A 20,326-nucleotide genomic window follows, 5' to 3' on the forward strand; every position below is an offset into this window, starting at 1 on the left:
GTTTAACGGCGCTACTTTCCGATATTGATTCATTCACAGAAGAAGGACGAATAAACCCAGGTTCAGGATTGGTAAGTGACATTCTTGAAAATCAATTCAATTTAGGTTCTTTCATTAATATTGATACATATTGGACAGCCAAGCAATGATCCGTGCTCGTCTGCTGCGAGAGAATGCGGGGTCATTGCTTCAATAATGAGGAACCTGGATACTTCGAGACACAAAAACGAGCCCACCCAGAATCCTAATTCCACCGTTATGTTGTTGGATTTGATAAAGGGTAACTTCATAAACCTTTTGCCGATGATTGTGATCGGTGGTTCGATCAATTGAATGTTTTCCAGATCGTCATGACGAAGGTACCGTTTCCACTGACGCTGCGCATCAAGTCTATGTTGCAACGGGGTATAGAGCTGGCCTCACTTAACACTTTCGTCACCTAGAGCGAATCGGTCGAGTTTTGGGGGCCCAAATTCGACTCTCGGTGCGCTAGGGAAATAAGCGGGAAACGATAATAATGAATTGAGCACACCTGATAACTGTCTAAGTTCGTTGGTTTGAGTTCACGATGGATAGACAATAAACCGTTCATTAATGGTATAACTACTTTTTTGCATCAGAAATCAAGTTTTGGTTCCTCGTAAAAAATAAGATTACGTACGCGGGTAACAATTTCGTTACCAGGGGGGTAGAAATGTGGATTGAAGTCAGTTGAATGAAAAGGCAGATTTGTATTCATTAGTCGCGTCAGTTAGAATAATCACTGACTGGACTAGTTCATCAGTCATCCTCGTTCTCAACGCTAGTCAATTCGTTTCCTAGTCAATCCATTTTTTGTTGACGGCGATCGCCGAAGCAGCTTTAGTCGAAGCGAAGCTACTGAGAGTAGAGTCGGTCTTCATTTTTCACCTTCGAAGATTTCGGGCCCGGATCGAAAATATAAACAACTACATAACGCATACCAACAAACCGCCTCATCCGTGAGCCCGAAAACGTTTTTTTATTACAGACTCAGGTTGGAACTAACCCTGATTCAAAAACGAATTCGTTGTAAGGATTTTGAACTTGAACCGATTCATTTATTATGTATATACAAGAAATACATGGTGGGACAGTTATGCCTAATTTATCAACATGGGATTATTAGCATTGACGGCCAAATGGTGTCGACATCTGGATACGACATTAGATGGTATGAGGCCAACTATTCTCTATCAGATAAGTCGGCTCTAAGGCAGTTTTAATTTGCTAAAATTTGTATGAATTTTTTTTCTTGGCGTTATTTACCTACTAGAAGTACGTTGTTCTGACCCTAATTTAAACTATTTTCTATGAATTTTCAGATACTCTCACCAAAACTTACCGTTATAATATAAAATTATCTTTAGACACAATTTTAGTATGATATTTTTCCACTACTTGCTAGCAGAAGTGATTTTCATTTACATTGAGTACTAATTTGATTTGAGAAAAATAATTTTCATATTTTTTTCATAATTTGTTCATTTCTTCTGCAAACCTATATTGTCATGCCTACTCCCCCATTCCGTGATACGAAGCTCAATGCCGTCAACGCGGGGGCTGAGTTCGATGTTGCTTTTTTGAACACTGGGAATAAACATCAAGTTGTTTCGGGTTTTCCGGAAGACTATGCATAAAAACATCGTTTTATTAAGAAAAGTGAAAAATCATCAAAAATATTAGAGGCGAATGAACTGAAAAGTTTAAAGCCTCTTTAATCCAACATCATCATCATCATCATCATCAAAAAGTAGCATGGCAAAAATATGCGTAGAATGGTAGTATTCGTGATGACAGTGGAACAGTGTTGACGTCTGGAGAAAGTTACTATTGGTAATATCTTGACAAATATTGCGAATATTTTTGGAAGCTGTGAGCCGTTTGATAGGAGACGTATTTCCACTACTTCCAATGCATTATACTTAACTGTAGTATAAATAGTTATTTATTTAATTCATCAAAGTTTGAATTGTAAATAGCCATCAAATAACACATCAGAAAAAAATCTCATGCCCAGCATTATACAGAACTACTAAAATTGTAAATATTGGATAGAATTATTCTTTTAAGTCTTGCCAGATGAGTCATTACTGATTTTGAACATCAATTTTTTTCCATTCGAATTTCAATATTTTTAAAATAATCTCTTATTTACACTGAGTGGGGGTGAGAATGGGTCAAGCACAAAATTGAATTCCATGCCAAACCGATATAGTGATTGTCAGATTTCCATGTAAATTGGTAGTTTTATTCCTCATTGTAAAATATTAGACCCGTATTTTCTATTTTTTTCATCAGAGCGGCCATTTCCATTTTATGGTGGTCCGAAAAATCAACTTTTCCCCCTTTTTTCCAAAAATGACCTTTTTCAATAATTCATAACTTTTGAATTAGTGGACCGATTTAGGTGATCGATATATCAAATTAAAGACAATCAGCTAGTTCTGTTTGAAAAACATTACACTTGAAAAAAAAAACAGTTTTAGTTTTCGTAATTATTGATTGTAATTGTTTTTCATAGCTTACATGGCTTCGGAACTAAAATCACCATATTTTTTCTTGGAAGCAGAGGTTTTTTTTACATAACATATCCGAATATCAGAGAGGTGTTTTTTTTGTTATCGAGTGATTTTGCATAGTTAACATGTTTTCAGTTTTCGTTCAATATTCCTTTGCGATTGGACAACATCTATACAACTAGAATCCAATTTTTATGCATATGTGATATTTCAAGTGGCTTCAAATTGGTATGTCGATCATCTGAATCGGTCCGGTAGTTTAAAAGTTATGAATTTTAAGTCATTTTTGAAAAAAAAAGAGGAAAAATGGTTTTTCGAACCATCGACTAAGTCTAACCACCATAGAAACATTTCTTGCACCCTAAAACCTCCATACGCCTAATTTCGTTTCATTTACTTGATTAATTCCCAAGTAATATAGAAATTTGAGTTTCATTTGTATGGTAGCCTCCCTTAGAGAGAGAGAGGGGGAGAGTCTAACCATCATAGAAATATTTATTGCACCCTAAAACCTCAATATGCCTAATTTGGTTTCATTTGCTTGATTAATTCTCGTGTAAAGCAGAAGGATTTGTATGGCAGCCCCCCCTTAGAGAGGGAGAGTCTAACCACCGTAAAATCATTTATTGCACCCTGTATCCTCCATATGCCAAATTTCGTTTCATTTGTTTGATTAATTCCCGAGTAATGTACAAATTTGTGTTTCATTTGTATGACAGCCACACCTAGAATACTAATTTTATACGGAAAAGTTAATTATCATTCATAATTTTAATTTTAAAAACGTGTTCATTCCGTCTGAAAATCAATTATTCTTCGACGCTTCCCTAAAATTGTAAACGAGGTTCAATACCGTCAACACGATCCAAATCGTTTCGTCGCAGGTCGTCGCAGCAATAAACTTGAAAAAAAAACAGGATCCGACCCGGGAGCTCCAGGGAGAAAAAAGATCCCGATGAACAATGTTCAAATTACGATTTTTATTCTTATTTTCTTCTTTTTCTTATGATTTATCTTTTTATTTTCACGCTCACACTTGTTGGAAAATGTGAAAAAATTCAACCAATCGGACAGAGGCTTTCTTTTTGTTCAAATTTATGTTCTGTTACCAGTTTCATGTAAAAATATAAACAAATAGATGTATTAACAAATGTATCTGTTTTTTCATTTTTGCTCAATTTTTGTCAGATCTTTACAGATTTTTGCAATACGATAGCGATAACACGTCTCTTGCATTCATTTATTAAAATACGTGTTGGATTAATATCGATAAAGAATACGTGAAACGTACAGAATATATTTCTGCTGGAACGGAATGACCTTGCTTAAATCGTAAGTTTTTCCCAGCAGATACCCGGTAATAGAAAAGAATTAATAAAGCAATTTTTACTGACCATTGAACATTGACTTGATTGCTTCGTTACGTTATAAATTATATTTTGACTATGCGGTTTCCACTAAATCAAGTTGAAATGGTTTTGAGCAGTTTAGTTCAGTAGATGTTGAGTTGTTTGACCAATCGTGTATAATTACAATAGTTCCATTTTCAAAACCTTTCGAGGGTTCAATCCAAAGAATGGAAAAGTTTTTCGATGCTTTCAATATACTACCTAATATTTCGTTATTGGAATAAAACTTGGCACAGGGATTAAAGTTAGGGAACCGAAGATTAATTTAGCCTAGTCGATAAAAAAAAGTTCAAAAAAGAATTTTTGCTGACAAGCGTATTGTGATGTTTCAAAACTATCAGTGTCGCAACACTATTTTCGAGAATGTAAAGAACTGCAGCTTCATAGCGGGAAAGTCTTATTTATGTACTAATAAAACGATTCGAGGAGTTTTAGTACTGTGGCACTTTTGATAACAATAAACTATGCTTAAGTATACAAAGTATAAATAACGGATTAGAAGGAAAGACAAACGATTCGCTTCTGTCAAGATCTCATGATGGTTTGAATTATTCCATTCAGAAATATTGTCGGCAATATTTTCCTAAAATTTAAATTGGTTCCATTTTTTCTTCTTATAAGTACGTCTAAGTAAAAACCAGTCGGTATGAGAAGTGTCTTCACCTTATCGAGAAATGGTTGTTTATTGTTTTAGTTTTAAAAGAAAACCAGTTGAACATAAAATTGTTATTAAAAATATCCGTTTCTGCACAATAGGGAGCGAGCTTTGTAATGTTTTTGTAGATATGTGATGCTTCTCACTGAATAAAGTGAGGGAGTGCCATATTAGCTAAACTTCTCTTTGAAACATATCGAGATTATCTATTGCCACCATCCAGTCATAATGAACCACGCAAAATAATGCCAAGAAGAATCTTGATCGGTTCTGAATTGCCCGCATTCTTGTCATCCTTATTCATGCATCGTTGCATTCAAACATGCTTCATTATCGTTAGCGGCTACTGTTGGTTGTAACAGTACTTATTGTTGCACGTTATAGGACGACGAAGTGATTATAACAATTTGCAATCATAACAATAATTCTTCCAATAATCACTACTCTCGTCATTATATTTAATATCGTGTCTCGTGCTATTATCACATTAGCTTTTATTATCTCGTTCACTCTCGATTTCAATTTCCGCATCTTCCAACATTCGACGTGATTTGAATTATTTGCATGGTAGGTCACATTAATAGAGGAGGAGAAAATGATGAAAAGCGCATTCGTATCAGCACAGATATAGCTAAGCCTGCAGGAGCACTTTGTAGTTTTGCTCATGGTTGGAATTGACAGGTGTGAAAAGATTCACTTTGTTTTCGCGATTTTCTCTATCTAGGATCTAACTAAATTATAGTTATATTATACAATAATATTGCGTCATATATAATTTCACGTCTGTACGGTATTTTTGTTTCTGCATTTTGCTCACCATATAATATCTCTATTCCGCCTACAGCGGATGTGTTCACAGGGTAACTGCAAACGAGGTAATGTTTGTCCCGATCAATAAATAGCAAAAACCCTACAGACCATCTTCTTATTTTTTCATCCCCTGGTATTTTGATTCAGTCGTTAAGCTAATGCTGAAATTCCCACTTTTGGGTGCGTATTCTCGGAAGACAAGGCGCTACATGAACGTAACTCTTGGTAGACAGATCACTGCTGTCTAGACACAGTCCCGATGAGACATGCATAAGCTGATGATGTTCGGTGATCTGCCATGTATCATCGATGTCTTCGTCGTCTATACAGGGAATCATCACCACGAACCTGGTGTCCGCTTTGTTATCCTGTACGGTTGCACAGCTGCGTTCCGTTCGTAGAACACCTCGTTTGGTTAGCGACATGAGCTGTGAAGCGGAGACTTCCGTACGAAAACATGTATAAATGCCCAAATTCCAGGGTTTGTCCGCGTTTTGCTGCAGCGTGTCGAGGCACAGATTTTCCGCTAGCGACGAAACCCTGCCATACGCCTGAACGTTACGGGTGGGGATAAATTTTTCTGGGTACACATTTTTCATGTACCAATCGAAGCTCTTGCAACGGAGCTTCTCGCGAAGCACTTTTCGGTGAGTGACGTCTCCTACTTCGGGATGATCCTGAAATAACGCACGAATTGAGTATTAAGAGTATTCATCCTAAGTAGAAATGCACACAAAATTTTAATTTGACATGTTTTGTCAGTATTTTGTTTATAAGCTATCGGAAGAAATCGTGTCATAGTGCTTTTCAAAAAGCAAAAAAAAAGCCGAAAAAGTGCTACTAGTGAGGTAATCTTTTTTGCCTCCTAGTGAGTTTGAGAACGAAATAGCAATCGAAAAAAACTATTCACAAACAAAGAAGGAAATATGTTCTCTCTTTTTTCTTTCTCTCTCCCTCCCTCTCTCTCTTTCCGTCTCTGCATATACCTAACTCTCTCTCTTTCTCTCTCTCTATTTCTCTTTCAGTCTCTGCCTCTATCTAACTCTCTATTTCTTTCTTTCGCTTTATCTCCATCTCGCTTTCTCTCTTTTTCTCTATCTCTCTTTCTTTCACTTATTTCTCTCCCTCTCTATCTCTCTCTCTCTCCCTCTCTATCTCTATCTCTATCTCTCTCTCTCCCTCTCTATCTCTCTCTCTCTCTATATCTCTATCTCTCTCTCTCTCTATATCTCTATCTCTCTCTCTTTCTTTCTTTCTCTTATCTGTCTGTCTGTCTCTCTATCTTATTTCTTTCTCTCCCTTTATCTTTTTTCTTTCTCTCTCTTTTTCTTTTTTTTCTTTCTCTCTCTTTATCTTATTTCTTTCTCTCTCTCTTTTACTTATCTTTCTTCTTTTTCTCTCTTTCTCTTATTCTTTTCTCTCTCTCTTATGTCTCTTTTTCTGTTTTTTTTCTCTATTTCTCTCTCTCAAGTTAACGCAAGTCTACTGACGAATTTCATGCCAACTCGACTGGGCATTGGTAGCAACTTCTCAGATTTCAGTAAAACGTTATGGGTCTAAAGACATGGGTCATTTGAAAAACTTTTCATATTTGAAATCTTCGAAAACAGAAAATTTATAATATCTACAAAATTCTGATCAAAAGATAAAATGTAGGAAATTGTTTCAATTTTCATATAATAATACCATTTTTTTTAAAGAAAAGTTACACATTATTTTCAAAAATGAAATTCATTTTTCTCAAAAACGTATTTTTTCGAAGTCTCAAAAAATTATGTTTTTCTATATCGGAAGATGGGCACTTTTACAGTAAAGAGTTTTTTCAATAACAACTTTTTCATGTTATTTTTCAAAAATTACTATGAATGATCAACTCGTAACATTTTTATTTATAAATTATCGCGATTTACATGTCAAACGTGAGAATTTAAAATATTACGAGTAAAGCATTACTTTTTCAGGAGCCAAAAATGCCATGTATTTCAGAAACTACAAAAGATACAAAGTTTATGTCTTCGACAAAAGTTCATATTTTTATTAGATCTAAAAAATTTTCAAAACGCTACATCGCTATCTTGACTTTGAATAAAATTGAGATTAGTTGTTTTTTTTTTCAAAAGAAACAATGAAAAAATTGTTGTTAAAAAAACTTCTTCTCTGTAAAAATGCCCATTTTCCGATACATGGGTGACTTCTTGGAAATCAAGAACTATCCACATATTTTTTTGAGAATTTGTAAAAAAATCCGTTTTTGAGAAAAATGAATTTAATTGTTTAAATTTTTTTTTCATTGTAATTTTTCTTTAAAATTTTTGTAGTATTTCTTACGAAAATTTAAAAGATTTCCTACAGTTTCTACTTTGTAGAAATGTAAGTTTTTGAGTTATGAATTTTTGTGAAAAACGAAGGCCCTTTTCAAAACGTAGTCTAATTTTTTTTCAAAAGTTGCTTAGATGACCAATTTCTTTATATCCACAAGGTTTCACTGCTAACTGAGATGGTACAGCCAACTCCTAATGATCTCTTTTTTCACTAATCAGGATTACTGTGAAAATTATTCGATGTATTCATATTTTGATTTTTCATTATTCGATACAAAATTACTCGATTCAAATTGCAGATATTTGATTGTTTGAATTAATCGAACAATTAACCGGCGTCTCTACTCCTAAGACGAGTTGGCATGAAATCCGTTTATTGCGCAACGTACTGACTAGAAAAGAACATACTTCATAAAAATAAATTTGGAACCGATGAAAAAGGAGTGACCAGAATAACATGTTTTCAGGTCAAGAGATAAACCGTTCTTTGAGATGATTCTTTGATCAGATAACATTCTGTCAGAATGTTAGAATAATACACTGCATTTAAAAATCAAGTTGATTTTTGTGCCTAAAAGCTGTTGTTTCACAATGTTAACATTGCTCAAAATTTTCCATTACAAATTCATGCGGAAACAGAGAACACCATTAAGCATACAAAGACCAACATTTGTAATACACTGTGTCTGTATAAATGTAAAATAATATACTCACCCTAAGATCTGGCCTGTTTAAATATAAAAGATCAATATAGTCATCCATCCAAACCACAGCCATTCGGACAGTGTTGATTCCGTGAGTGTCTCGATCGTTGGGAAATCTACAAACAGTTTTCGCCTTAAATAATCTGCTCCCTTATTCGTACAAAAATCAATACTCACGAGTACGGATGGAAATCCCTGAATATATGTCCTATCCGGGAGCAGGGTATCGTCTCCAGAGTACCACCACATTGCCACACTCGGAAAGACATCTCTAGATTCTCACCACCCCAGCCGTCCATTTGTTCATCATAGCTACCGATTTCCCAGAAATAATCCCGTGATATTGCGAACAAACCGCCGGCCATTGTTGGGCTGTTTGTAGGACAAATGGCGGCGTCTTTTTCGTTACACTCTTTCGATTGTCGATCCTTCTCCCGTTGGGTCACATCGTGCCAATCGAAGTGACCGTCCCAGGTGAAACCTCCGATCTGTTGAGCACAATAGCACACGAAAAAGTATTAAACTTAGTTTTGATTTTGTCAAACTTCTGCCCTTTTTTACCTGGAAATCAGTAACCCCATTGGTGCTGTAGTAGAAGTTCTTTGCTTCTATCACGTCAATGATCGGTACTAACACGCTGGTCCGAGATTCCTTGATGCGCTCTAGCAGCGGTTCCAGCCACTGGGCCATACACTCGCAGTGGGCGTCCAGAAATACCAATACATCTGCCTTTGCGAACCGGGCTCCGGCCAATCGTGCTCGGATCAGTCCAACTCTGAAAATAGATCATTAAGAGAATATTTTTTTTTTATTTTCGAACTCAGCTAGGCATAACCACAAAATTTTATAACAATAATTTCATGTAAGCTCAATGGTACACTGTCACTTTTTCTTACAGTGTTGTGTTATTAGAATACATTAGAGGGGTTACGTGTCAACTATATGGGATTGACCACGGCATAGACCCTTTCTGAAGATCGGTTTCGAGCGTACGGTCCGGAATATCATTCGAAGCATGGATACTCATGATACTCACAGTATAAGGTAATGAACCTTGACTGTGCAGTTTTCAATTGAAGAAAATTTTCGAGACTATCAACTACCAATGGATGCATAACTTTACATAAATGCTTCTATGGATGGACCTCACTATGATCCGGAAAAATGAAATACTAGAATATTTTTTGAATTAATAATATTAATGTGAACCTCAATTCTACATATTTTCAGTTTTTACTTATAGTATATAATTAAATTGCTTTCTAAGTGTTGTTATATGTGTGTTGCGTCAAAATGACGCGTGTTCGTAGAGGTAGGAATATATGAAACATCCGTAAACCTAGTGTTAATATACAAGCTTAAAAAAATCATTCCGTGAATCGAGTTGTATTTTGATATCTTGCAACACTGCACGCTGTTTTCCTCATTACAATTTCTCATTTTACTTCGTAGCAGGAGATTCGATAAAACTCATAATCTGATTTGTCGGATTATTTCTTCTTCATTCGGGTAAATGTCGCATTCGGGTAATTGTAACATTCGGGTAAACGTTGCATTCGGGTATTTGTCGCATTTGGGTATATGTTGAATTCGAGTATTTGTTACATTTGGGTGAATATCATTCGAGTATGTGTTATATATGTATGTGTTTCGGGTGAATGGTATTGGGGAACTTTTAGTTCAGTCTCAGTTTAGGTTTCATGGTGATAGCAAGTCTGGTTTCATCTTCTACGCGTGTTTTTCAGAGGTAACTTTTTAACGTTGATTTCAAAAATTTAGAAGCAACGGGTTGTAGTATTTTTTTTTTGTGAAAGCTGGCGAAAAACCTTCAGTAATTTTCCGAAAATTACGGGATGCGAACAAGAATGAATGCATGTCGCAGACACGCATAGCATAACTACAACGCTGTATCCTTACCAACCGTATACGCTTGGGCAAAGAAAAATAAAGAACTTCGAGCGCAGTTTAGAAATAGGGTATATAAACACGGTGTATGAATACGGTGCGGTAACGATGTTCGAACCTAAAAACTAACGGTGTTGACAACAGAACATTTCTCGCGTAGCTTTAGAAAAGGTCCTATGTAACAAATGTAAACAAATCGAGTTAATGGAATGCACACTATTAGTTTTCAATCATAGAATGTGTTGTGGAAACAATCGTTCGAGTATCTATTCTTTGCACCTTTATATTACCGATACAAAAATATTTCCAATGTAAAGATTCGGATTTTAAGCACTCAACTGTTACTTCGGAGTAACAAAGCAACAATCAACATCGCGTTTTGAGTTTCTGTTACTTTCGGGTGTTGTTATCGTTTTTAGTGCAATTCAACGAGTGATAACAATAATGATCTACGTTTAGCACGAAGGGCAGGTGGAGGCGATCTGGCGTAGTGGTAACATCCATGCCTCTCACGCTAAAGGTCACGAGTTCAATTCTCACTCCCGACATTCTTCCAAAAATGGAAGTAAAAGTGACGAACCAGCCAAATGAGTTGAAAGTCAGTATAATACAGATTAAAAAAAAAAAAAACGAAGGGCAGGTATTTGGGTCGTTGTTCAGTAGTTATTTTCAAATTCTTATCGTGCAGTGTAATTTGTCCAGTGTACAAACGAGGTTAGTCAAAACGTCCAATGTAACATTTTTCGCTCGGAGGCTTCAATTTTAAACTAAAATCACGGAACAACAGTTACGATTGGTTTTTCAGAGTTATTATTGACTGCTATTGGTGAGAGAAGTGATGAGGATTGATTCCTATCAAAACAATTCGCGGAGCAATGTTCCGGTCTTCAACTCCGTTTTTCTCGAGTTAATGTAAATGTTACATAGGATCTTTTCAAAAGTTACGCGAGATTTCATCTATGTCTCGGTGCGTGTTCATTCGCCAAAACGTATTTGAATATAAGGAGTGAGAGTTCAATTGAGTGCCGAGAACTTATTGCACATCAGTACCGCGTTGCATTCTGAAGACTGGTGATTCGGTATTTTCCGTGCGGGCCCAAACTGGCCGAAAACCTCTGGATCATGACAACGCGCCGGCTTACTCCTACCTCATTGTGAACGAGTTTTTGGCGAAGAAAGGTGTCCCAACGTTACTGTACTTTAGAGTACCGATGGATGTATGAAAAAAATGACCTTCGAATTTTCAAACGAGACTTGATGGTGCCGTGTTTAGAAATACACGAAATCATGGTTAAAAAAAATTAACGGAATAACGTTTTTTTGTATATTATCGTGCAAATCAAGATTTCGCAGGAAGTCCTGCATGAAAATGATTTTTTTTTGTTTTTGAGATATGTTTTTTCAAAGTGGTCCAAAAAATGACAGCTAAATTTGCGACAGTATGTAGTCCGCCATTTTGCAGTGGCAGCCATCTTGGATTTGCATTTTTCATAAATAACCGTGTTCTACTAGTCAAGCCCTTTTCATTTGATACCCATATTAATGAGGTTTTGAGAAAATATGAAGTCCGCCATTTTGTAATGGCAGCCATCTTGGATTTACATTTTCCCTAAATAACCGTATTCTGCTAGTCAAGCCCTTTCATTTGATACCCATAATAATAGGATTTTGAGAAAATATGTAGTCCGCCATTTGGTAGTGGCAGCCATCTTGGATTTGAATTTTTCATAAATAACAGTCATCTTGGATTTGCATTTTTCATAACTTTCATAACTTTTCATAACTTCTACTAGTCAAGCACTTTCATTTGATACCCATATTGATGGGGTTTTGGAACACCCATATCGATGAGGTTTTGAAAAAATATGTGATCCGCCATTTTGTAGCGGCCGCCATCTTCAATTTTCAAGATCATGAAATACGCAGTTTTATAATGACTATAGGGATAAAGGTGTGTTCCGAATTTCAGATCAATCGGTCAACAGAAAAGGGGTCAAATTTCTATCAATGTGGGTCAGCGCTACAGACAAACACGTTACAAACATACAAACATACAAACAGATTACAGGGCAAGCTAAATAAAACCGTTTAAAAAATAGCATCTCTGATATCAAGATATGTTATGTAAAAAATCCTCAGCATTCCAGAAAAAATATTAAACATATCTAGCGCCCTCTATCTTTAACCGAGAAAAGTATGACTCAGTGACAGACTCAATCAATAATTACAAAAAAAACGAAAATCAAAATTTTTCCCAAAAGTAGTATTTTCAAAGAAAACTAACTCATAAGCTTTAGTTTGATATGTGGATCATCTGAATCGGTCCAGTAGTTCAGAAGTTATGAATTTTTGTAATAGAAAAAAGGTGAAAATATTGTTTTTTCGAACCATCGGTTAACTTTGGAAAATCATATCTTAAAAACGAAAAATGTTGCATCTCTGATATCGAGATATGTTATGTTAAAAATACTCAGCTTTCAAAAAAAAAAAAAAAAATAAACAAATAGCGCCCTCTAGTCAACAACAAAAAACGACTACAATCAATAATTACAAAACCAAATTCAATTATTTTGTTGGTTCAATATCTTTTAATAAAATGCTAGCTCATTGGCTTCAATTTGATATGTCGATTCAGTGGTCCAAAAGTTATGAATTAAAAAAAGACATTTTTGGGAAAAAGTGGAACTTATTGATTTTTCGAACCACCCTAAAATGGAAATGGTCACCCTAACGAAAAAATAAGAAATACGGGTCTAATGTTTTGTAATAAAGAACAAAATTACCACTTTTCACGAAAATCTGAGAACCACAATATCGGTTTGGCGTGGAATGACTGTATATATAGAAGGTGTATTTGCATATGAAGTAAAACTCTGATTATACGCGAGCGTAACATGAGCAAATTCATAACACATGTAAATTGGGGCTCTTTTGGAAGTGTATTTCCACTTAAAGGGTGTGTCACATCAAATTGCATCACGGAAAAAACGCTGTAGAAATTTAATTTTTAGGAATTATATCTTCAGCTTTCGCTTATAATCAGATAAGAGTGTATAGATCACGTTGGCCATGCTTCACTGTCATTTTTTCGTAAATTTGGAAAAATGTCGTCGAACGAAAAAGAGCGTCGTGAATTAATCCTGTGCACTCATTTCGAGAATCCGGAGTTGTCACATCGGGACATCGGTAAGATGCTGGGAATCGTCCAATTCACGGTCAGCAGAGTACTAAAACGATACTTCGAGAACCTCACCATCGACCGGAAGGTGAAGAACGGCAAAAATGGATGCTCCGTCAGTGAAAAAGATCACAAGCGCGTAGTTAAGCAGTTTAGACGTGATCCGAGAAGTTCGGTCCGGGATGTCGCCAATAAGCTGAATTTGTCAAGTTCATTCGTCCAGCGGACCAAGCAGCGGGAGGGCCGGCGTACATACAAGGTTCAGAAGGCTCCTAACCGCGACGAAAGGCACAACATGGTGGGGAAGACGCGAACCAGGAAGCTGTACACCGAAATGCTGACGAAGCCGCATTGCCTGGTAATGGACGACGAAAACTACGTCAAAGCGGACTTTCGTCAGCTGCCGGGCCTGTTGTTCTTCTCCGCAGAGGACAAATTTAGCGTTTCGGAGGAGATTCGCAAGCAGAAACTATGCAAGTTTGCCAAAAAGTACATGGTGTGGCAAGCGATCTGCTCTTGCGGAAAGCGGAGCGCCCCCTTCGTGATGACCGGCACGGTAAACGGGCAGGTTTACCTTGAGGAGTGTCTACAGAAGCGCTTACTACCACTATTGAAGCAGCACGAGGGCCCGACCATCTTCTGGCAGGATCTCGCTTCGTGCCACTATTCAAAGGACGTGTTGGAGTGGTACGAAGCCAACGGAGTCACCTTCGTGCCAAAGGAAATGAACCCGCCCAACGCGCCGGAGCTTCGCCCAATAGAGAAATATTGGGCGATTATGAAGCAGGCCCTCCGGAAGAACCCAAAAGTTGTCAAATCGGAGGCGGACTTCAAGAGAAAATGGATTTCTGTTCAAAAAAAAATACAACCTGACGTTGTACAGAACCTTATGGCCGGGGTAAAGAGGAAGGTGCGAGCATACGGGCTTGGGCTCGAAGCAAAAATAAAAGGAAAATGCCAAAAGTTGTTTAATAGTTTTTATTTTACTGTCTAAAATTTTCAAAAGGATCGGTCTACTGGGCGAATTTCTACAGCGTTTTTTCCGTGATGCAATTTGATGTGACACACCCTTTATACTTTGGCCATTGAGACTGAAAGAATGTCCCAGGGCATAAAATAGAAAGGAAAGAATTGCGATCTTACCTTGTAGAAACGCCACGAGAAGTCACAAATTTAAACTTATTATAATCACTAAATTCAAAGAATCAAGGTGTTTGAGGAGACCGAAGCAGACCATCTAACAGTTGATTGTAGTTGAGAATTCCTAAATATTTTCCCTCGTTGATCGTTATTTTTTTCACATATTCACGTTGGAGAGCTCTAACTCTTCTCTTCGTTGGCCGAGGCATTTTGATTGAATGTAATACTTTTCCGTTTACTATTTTTGACAGCAGAAGCAGTCGTGGCAGTGTTCCGGGCTCTGCAATACAATTTTCTTAACCAATGTTAAAGTTGCTAAAACATACATTATAGACCCATTAAACGTAAAAATAATAATTGTATTGATATCAACACAATTTTATTTTATTGATTTTCATGGCATGAAACGCTATGACTCAGGAATAACATTTTATTAAGTAGTTTTTATAGCTGTTACGATGACGATTCTGGCATCAGTGACGAAAAAATAACGATGCTTTCACCAAAACTAACAAAACCATTGCGGAAAATTGAAAAATGAAAATTTAACTTTTAGAGCACTAGCTCGAGTTTTCCGACGTTTTTCATTATACATTGCGACGGCAGATGAAAATTTAATATTTTGTGAGTAATCGATTAGAGTTTGCTTGATATTACTAGATGGGCAGTGTGCGAAAACGATCACTTTCTACACATTGTTTTGGAAAATTATTGATTTTTTTTTGCATATTAGGCGAGTGGTTAGGGAGGAAGATGGAACCTCGACAATTTCTACAACATTTTCTTTGGTACTGTGGAACATCAAACTTAACTTTAGCAATTGAACATTGAAATCCGGAATCTGCTGGACTTCACGCCTTCACATATGCTGTCAATATTTGAGTAGATAACTACCGTTCGCAGCTTTTGCTACCGTATGCTACCCTTCGTCGTAGCTTGGGGACTTCTGAACCTTAAACGTAAGTAATTCAGCTCGATCTGCACGAAGCACTCAGATTCTGTTTTTGACCACATCACGAACGGAGGAGTATGGTTTTCGATCGAAGACCCCCACTACCCGCTTTGAATCGTCAACACTATAGGAACTGTTCTTCTTCAAATCTTTGTTAAATTTGTATTACTCAAGAAACTGTAAATTTCACGTCTCCCATATTTTTTCAATGTTATGAAATGATACGAAGATTCTAATTTCCAAACCCGTGTGTCTAATTTTCTTGCGAACGAGCTGTTGTTTTGACTTCATTTTTTTTGTTAGTTATGCGCAACTAATGATAAAACTAACACATTATGAATCTCTAATCTCAATGAAATAAACCCAGCGTGCGTTTCAAAAGTATTGCATGTGGGCCAACTGATACAATTGTAGCTATTGCATCAGTACTACTATTACTTTGATAACTATTTCACGAATTCTGGGTATTAGGATGAGGCTCTATTTATGAATGCTGCATAATACCTAAAATAACAGTTTACATCATTGACTCATCACGAAAGCTTATCGTCGCAAAGAAACAAAACAAACACTTCGAGTGAATCACTTGCCTTCTGTTGGAGACTAGCGTGTAGTTTATCGCATATTTTGAGGACCAGGATGAATGGGCTCGAAAAATCGAAAGCGAAAAACGATGCAAATAAAAACATAATCGTGGGTCTGCAGTGGCGGCGGCTGTGGCAGATTTTCCTCTGTCGACCGTTACGAAAATGTACCATTGTTTGAAATCAGTGTAACAGAAAAATTTGCGGTCATGAAGGAGTAAATGGATACTCCCAGACGTCCCACAATGAACACACAGTTAGCCCACAAGCGCAATACAAACATGCTGCTTCAGATTATGTAATAGCGTGGAGGGCCCCCAAAAAGGGAAATCTGCAATATATATTGCCATTGTTGGAGCGTTATGCATTTTCGAGAGCGAAACAAAATATCGACAAAAGAATTACACAAACGGTCCCCCGTTATGTTATTCTAATTGGCGGGAACGTTTTTCTCCCAATAACATGCTAATGAGGATTTAAGCGGTGCAAATTACTCCTACGAAAAAGCTCTCCACTGAATGTGACAATCAAATAAAAATAATAGCATCGGATAGCAATTTCGACGATTTCAATAATGATATTTTCAAGAGTTTAATTTGAGAGTGTTTGGTACTTCCTGCGGAAGCCTGTGCCTTCTCCGGTTTTCTTTGCCTGCTGTTAATACACCAACGCATCTCGTTAGTGAGTGATCATTTTTATAACTGAAGACGTCATACTTGCATCCTATCCGAAGCAGAGGAGTGGTAACAGTGTAATGATGAACGGAAATTGATCGGATTGCATAGGGAGGGAGAACTGCCTGATTGAAATACAATTCCAATCATGCAACAGCAGCAGCAGGAGCAGTGGGATTTATAATAGAAACACGATCCATCACAAGTGTGTTTTATGTAGTATTAATATGGAATCTCTACGATGCGTCGAGATTGGATAGAATGTTTTTATTACTGTCCCAGTCAACGAAATTGTATTGATAAGGCGTCAAGTCATAGCTACGCAATATACCCTAAAATTTTTCAGAAAAAAAATAGAAAAATTAGAAAAACAATGTTTTTTTTCACAGAAATTTTTCAATCGAACATTTATTTGAATCATTCCAAACGACACCTACGAAATTGAATAAATTTAGCACTCCAGTTCATCTTGACATTACCGTGGTCCGCTAAGCACTTTGATCTTGTGGAATCTGTTATGATGAATTTAGAAGTAGTTTACTACGGCAACATAAACTCGTCATCTAGCTTCGTGACTTGTGGCTCTCGGACACACACGCACGCATTCATTTTAAGCTCGTTACTTATGTTTTTTGTTTATTCCAACACATTGATTTCTCGCCTAGATCCCCTGAGGGCACAACGCACCCTTTTCAGCGATTGATATTCAATGACTAATGCGTGTTTATTTGTCCGGTTTGTCAAGTCATGCAAAGTCGTGTTGCGTTTCCAGGAAAAAGCTTTCAGTAGTGGACTTTCCTTTAGGGATCCGGATGGATATAAAAATTCCGAGGTAAATGTTTTCCAACTTGAAGAGGTTTTTTAGAGGTTTTATGTTCTGAATTCTGCTTATGCCAATTTGAAACTGCAATTGCTCATTTTTTTTTCCTGAAACCAGAATGTTCAAGTTTGTGTCAAAGTATTCAAACACTGTACACGTTTCACAGGTTATGGTCCATCGATGCATATCTTCATACGTGAATCTCATGTATGCAATAGTATTGTACTTTAAAGAAGACAATCATTTGCGCTTATTCACAGCAACAAACTTCCCGCTCACCTTGTGGACCGTAACATGAATGGTCACTTGAGCCATTATGTACATGCACCTTACAGCAAAGCCGCTGAAGACTTGGATGCAATTTCCGCATGAGCAAATCTTTCATTTGTTTTTTTTTGCTCTGCTAACAAATGACAGATCACGTTGGTTAATATAAAGATAAGGAGAAATCGAACAAATCGCTATTCTTCTATACAAATTATAGCGACAAAGAACCATCAATTCGAGGCGAACGAATGCAAGCATGCCTTTTATGAGAAAATAATTGATATGTCGACGCCGAAGATTGCATTCAGCCGAAACCATTGATATGATAGAACGTCAACAAATATTGTTGCCCTCTGTTGATGTTCTTACTTCCATGCAGAGTGAGGGTCAATGTTAGTTCCGCTACAAACACTTCAGACCAGACATTTTCCATATGAATGATGGCTCTCGGTAACGGCACGGCTGCTTCAATGATGTACAAGTCAATATCACTGTTTTTGATGAATCGGAATTCAACAATTAATATAAATTGTTTGTAGCGTCAAACCATCTACGGTTGCATCATCGACGTGGGTACGGGCGATAGACTCGTCACGAGAAAATAAAGACGCGCAAAGTTCAAGATTAAACAAAATAACTGACAACTGATGTTCCGTTTCATTCGGTGGTGTTGATTTTCGTGTTCAAATAGGCGCGGGATTTGCGACGAGGAGGCACGATCTAGCGCGAATGAATCTATCTTGTGATATCGGTCAATAGGTTGCGTATTCCAAAGAAGATGAAAAATAGGAGAAAAAACCTCTTATTAACCAGTTTCTTTCGGTGAATTCAACAATCAAAACATTGCTAGCGCGATGCACTCCTCTCGCGTATGGTGATGATGATGATGGTTGTATAACATGAATACGTTTGCTCACCTACATGCCCAAAATCAACGCTTCGGGGTTTTGCATCATCTCCAAATGAAGCACGTAATGGGCACGGATGGAGGGAATATCTCGTTCGTTACAATCACTATCGGAAATTGTTTAAGGTCTCGAACCAAATACATAGCAAAAGCAAAGCAAGAGTTGGGGAAATACGTTCAGTTGATAATGCTATAACTAGTAACTGTTTGATTATTATTGTTTTAGGTTATTCCTAGCTGGGTTGAAACTACAACAATCATTATGAAGATGCGCGATAGAAATATCTATTCTCATATTGTTCTCAGCTGACATCAAAAAGAAATTTCAGGGATGATGATCAATATGTGTCGACTAGTTGCAAAATAGAGATGAATCATAAGTTTCTGCATAACTCAACTAGTCAAGCAAATGGAACCAATTTCAGTATATGGAGGTTGTAGGGAGCAATACACGTTTCTATTGTGGTTTGACACTTCTCCCCCTCCTAAGGGGGGTGGGGTGGGTGTGTCTGCATTACTTGAGAATAAATCACTCAAACGGAACCAAATTTGGGATGTGAGGGTTTTTGGGTACGAGAAATGTTTCTATGATGGTATGACACCCCTCCTTCCTCTGGAATGGAGGGGGGGGAGGTTTCCAAAAAATTAAAACACAAATTTCAATCAAACATATTCCAACCAAACATGACAATTGAAAATTTTCGGAAAACTCAGAAGAAAACGAGAAAATTTGCGAAAATTGAATTCCCATATGTTCTACAATATCATAGTGACGAGTGTTGTTAGTCCATTTGATGTTTGCGCTAACGAAATTGATTTTTGTTCGAAAGTGGAAATTGATTTTAATGTGATAAAACTCACTCCTATAGCTTCTTCTATCTACATAAATAAAAATGGACCGCCGAATGTGGTGAAGAGAGCAAAACTCGAGGAAGGAATTGTCTGATTTAGGGCTGTCTTTATTCTATCACATTTTCTGTTTCAAACATTTAGTCCATGTAACGCAGAAACGTGTTATTTGCAAGTGGTTGGAAAATCTTGAACGAGAATTGTGTTGTAATCACATGTATCGTGATCAGTGCATCGGGTCAATTCCGTGCAGGTCGAGGGATATACGTTTACGTTCAATGCATTTCTCCCGATTTGTTAGTGTGTTGTCAATCAGAACACGTGGAAAGCGTATTAGGGTAAGTGGGGGTAATTTGGACCCTCTAAGCAAATCGCCTAATATTTCCAAACCAATACGGTCTAAATGAAAAATGTCACATTGAACACTGAGCTACACTTGGTTTCTCTCAATCAAACATGTTTAATCATTGTATCAAGTTTCAAACTACCAAATATACCATAAAATAAAAGAAATGATTTTTGGAAATTACCGAAAAAGTACTATAAAACTGGTATCGAAAAGTTGCAAGATCGCTATAATCGCTGTATCGCCCTCGAAGGCAATTATGTTG

The 20,326-nt window shown here is 36.9% G+C and overlaps 1 protein-coding gene and 1 long non-coding RNA gene across 2 annotated transcripts in view; one reads left to right on the forward strand and one right to left on the reverse strand.

The window, feature by feature from the left end:
• On the forward strand, positions 1–521 carry LOC129767526 (uncharacterized). Its single transcript, XR_008741531.1, has 3 exons — positions 1–71; positions 139–280; positions 345–521. It is a non-coding gene; the product is annotated as an uncharacterized LOC129767526 (long non-coding RNA).
• A 3,131-nt stretch (positions 522–3,652) lies between these two features.
• LOC129768209 (polypeptide N-acetylgalactosaminyltransferase 1) overlaps positions 3,653–20,326 on the reverse strand; it is a 41,835-nt gene continuing 25,161 nt past the window's right edge. Inside the window, exons 2-5 of the mRNA XM_055769690.1 lie at positions 9,001–9,214; positions 8,617–8,927; positions 8,450–8,555; positions 3,653–6,091 (exon numbers count right to left, since the gene is read on the reverse strand). Coding sequence (XP_055625665.1) covers positions 5,570–6,091; positions 8,450–8,555; positions 8,617–8,927; positions 9,001–9,214 — 1,153 coding nt within the window. The 3' untranslated portion in view covers positions 3,653–5,569. The remainder of the gene's footprint in view (positions 6,092–8,449; positions 8,556–8,616; positions 8,928–9,000; positions 9,215–20,326) is intronic.

Source organism: Toxorhynchites rutilus, chromosome 2, assembly GCF_029784135.1.
Source record: "Toxorhynchites rutilus septentrionalis strain SRP chromosome 2, ASM2978413v1, whole genome shotgun sequence".
Classification (NCBI taxonomy): domain Eukaryota; kingdom Metazoa; phylum Arthropoda; class Insecta; order Diptera; family Culicidae; genus Toxorhynchites; species Toxorhynchites rutilus.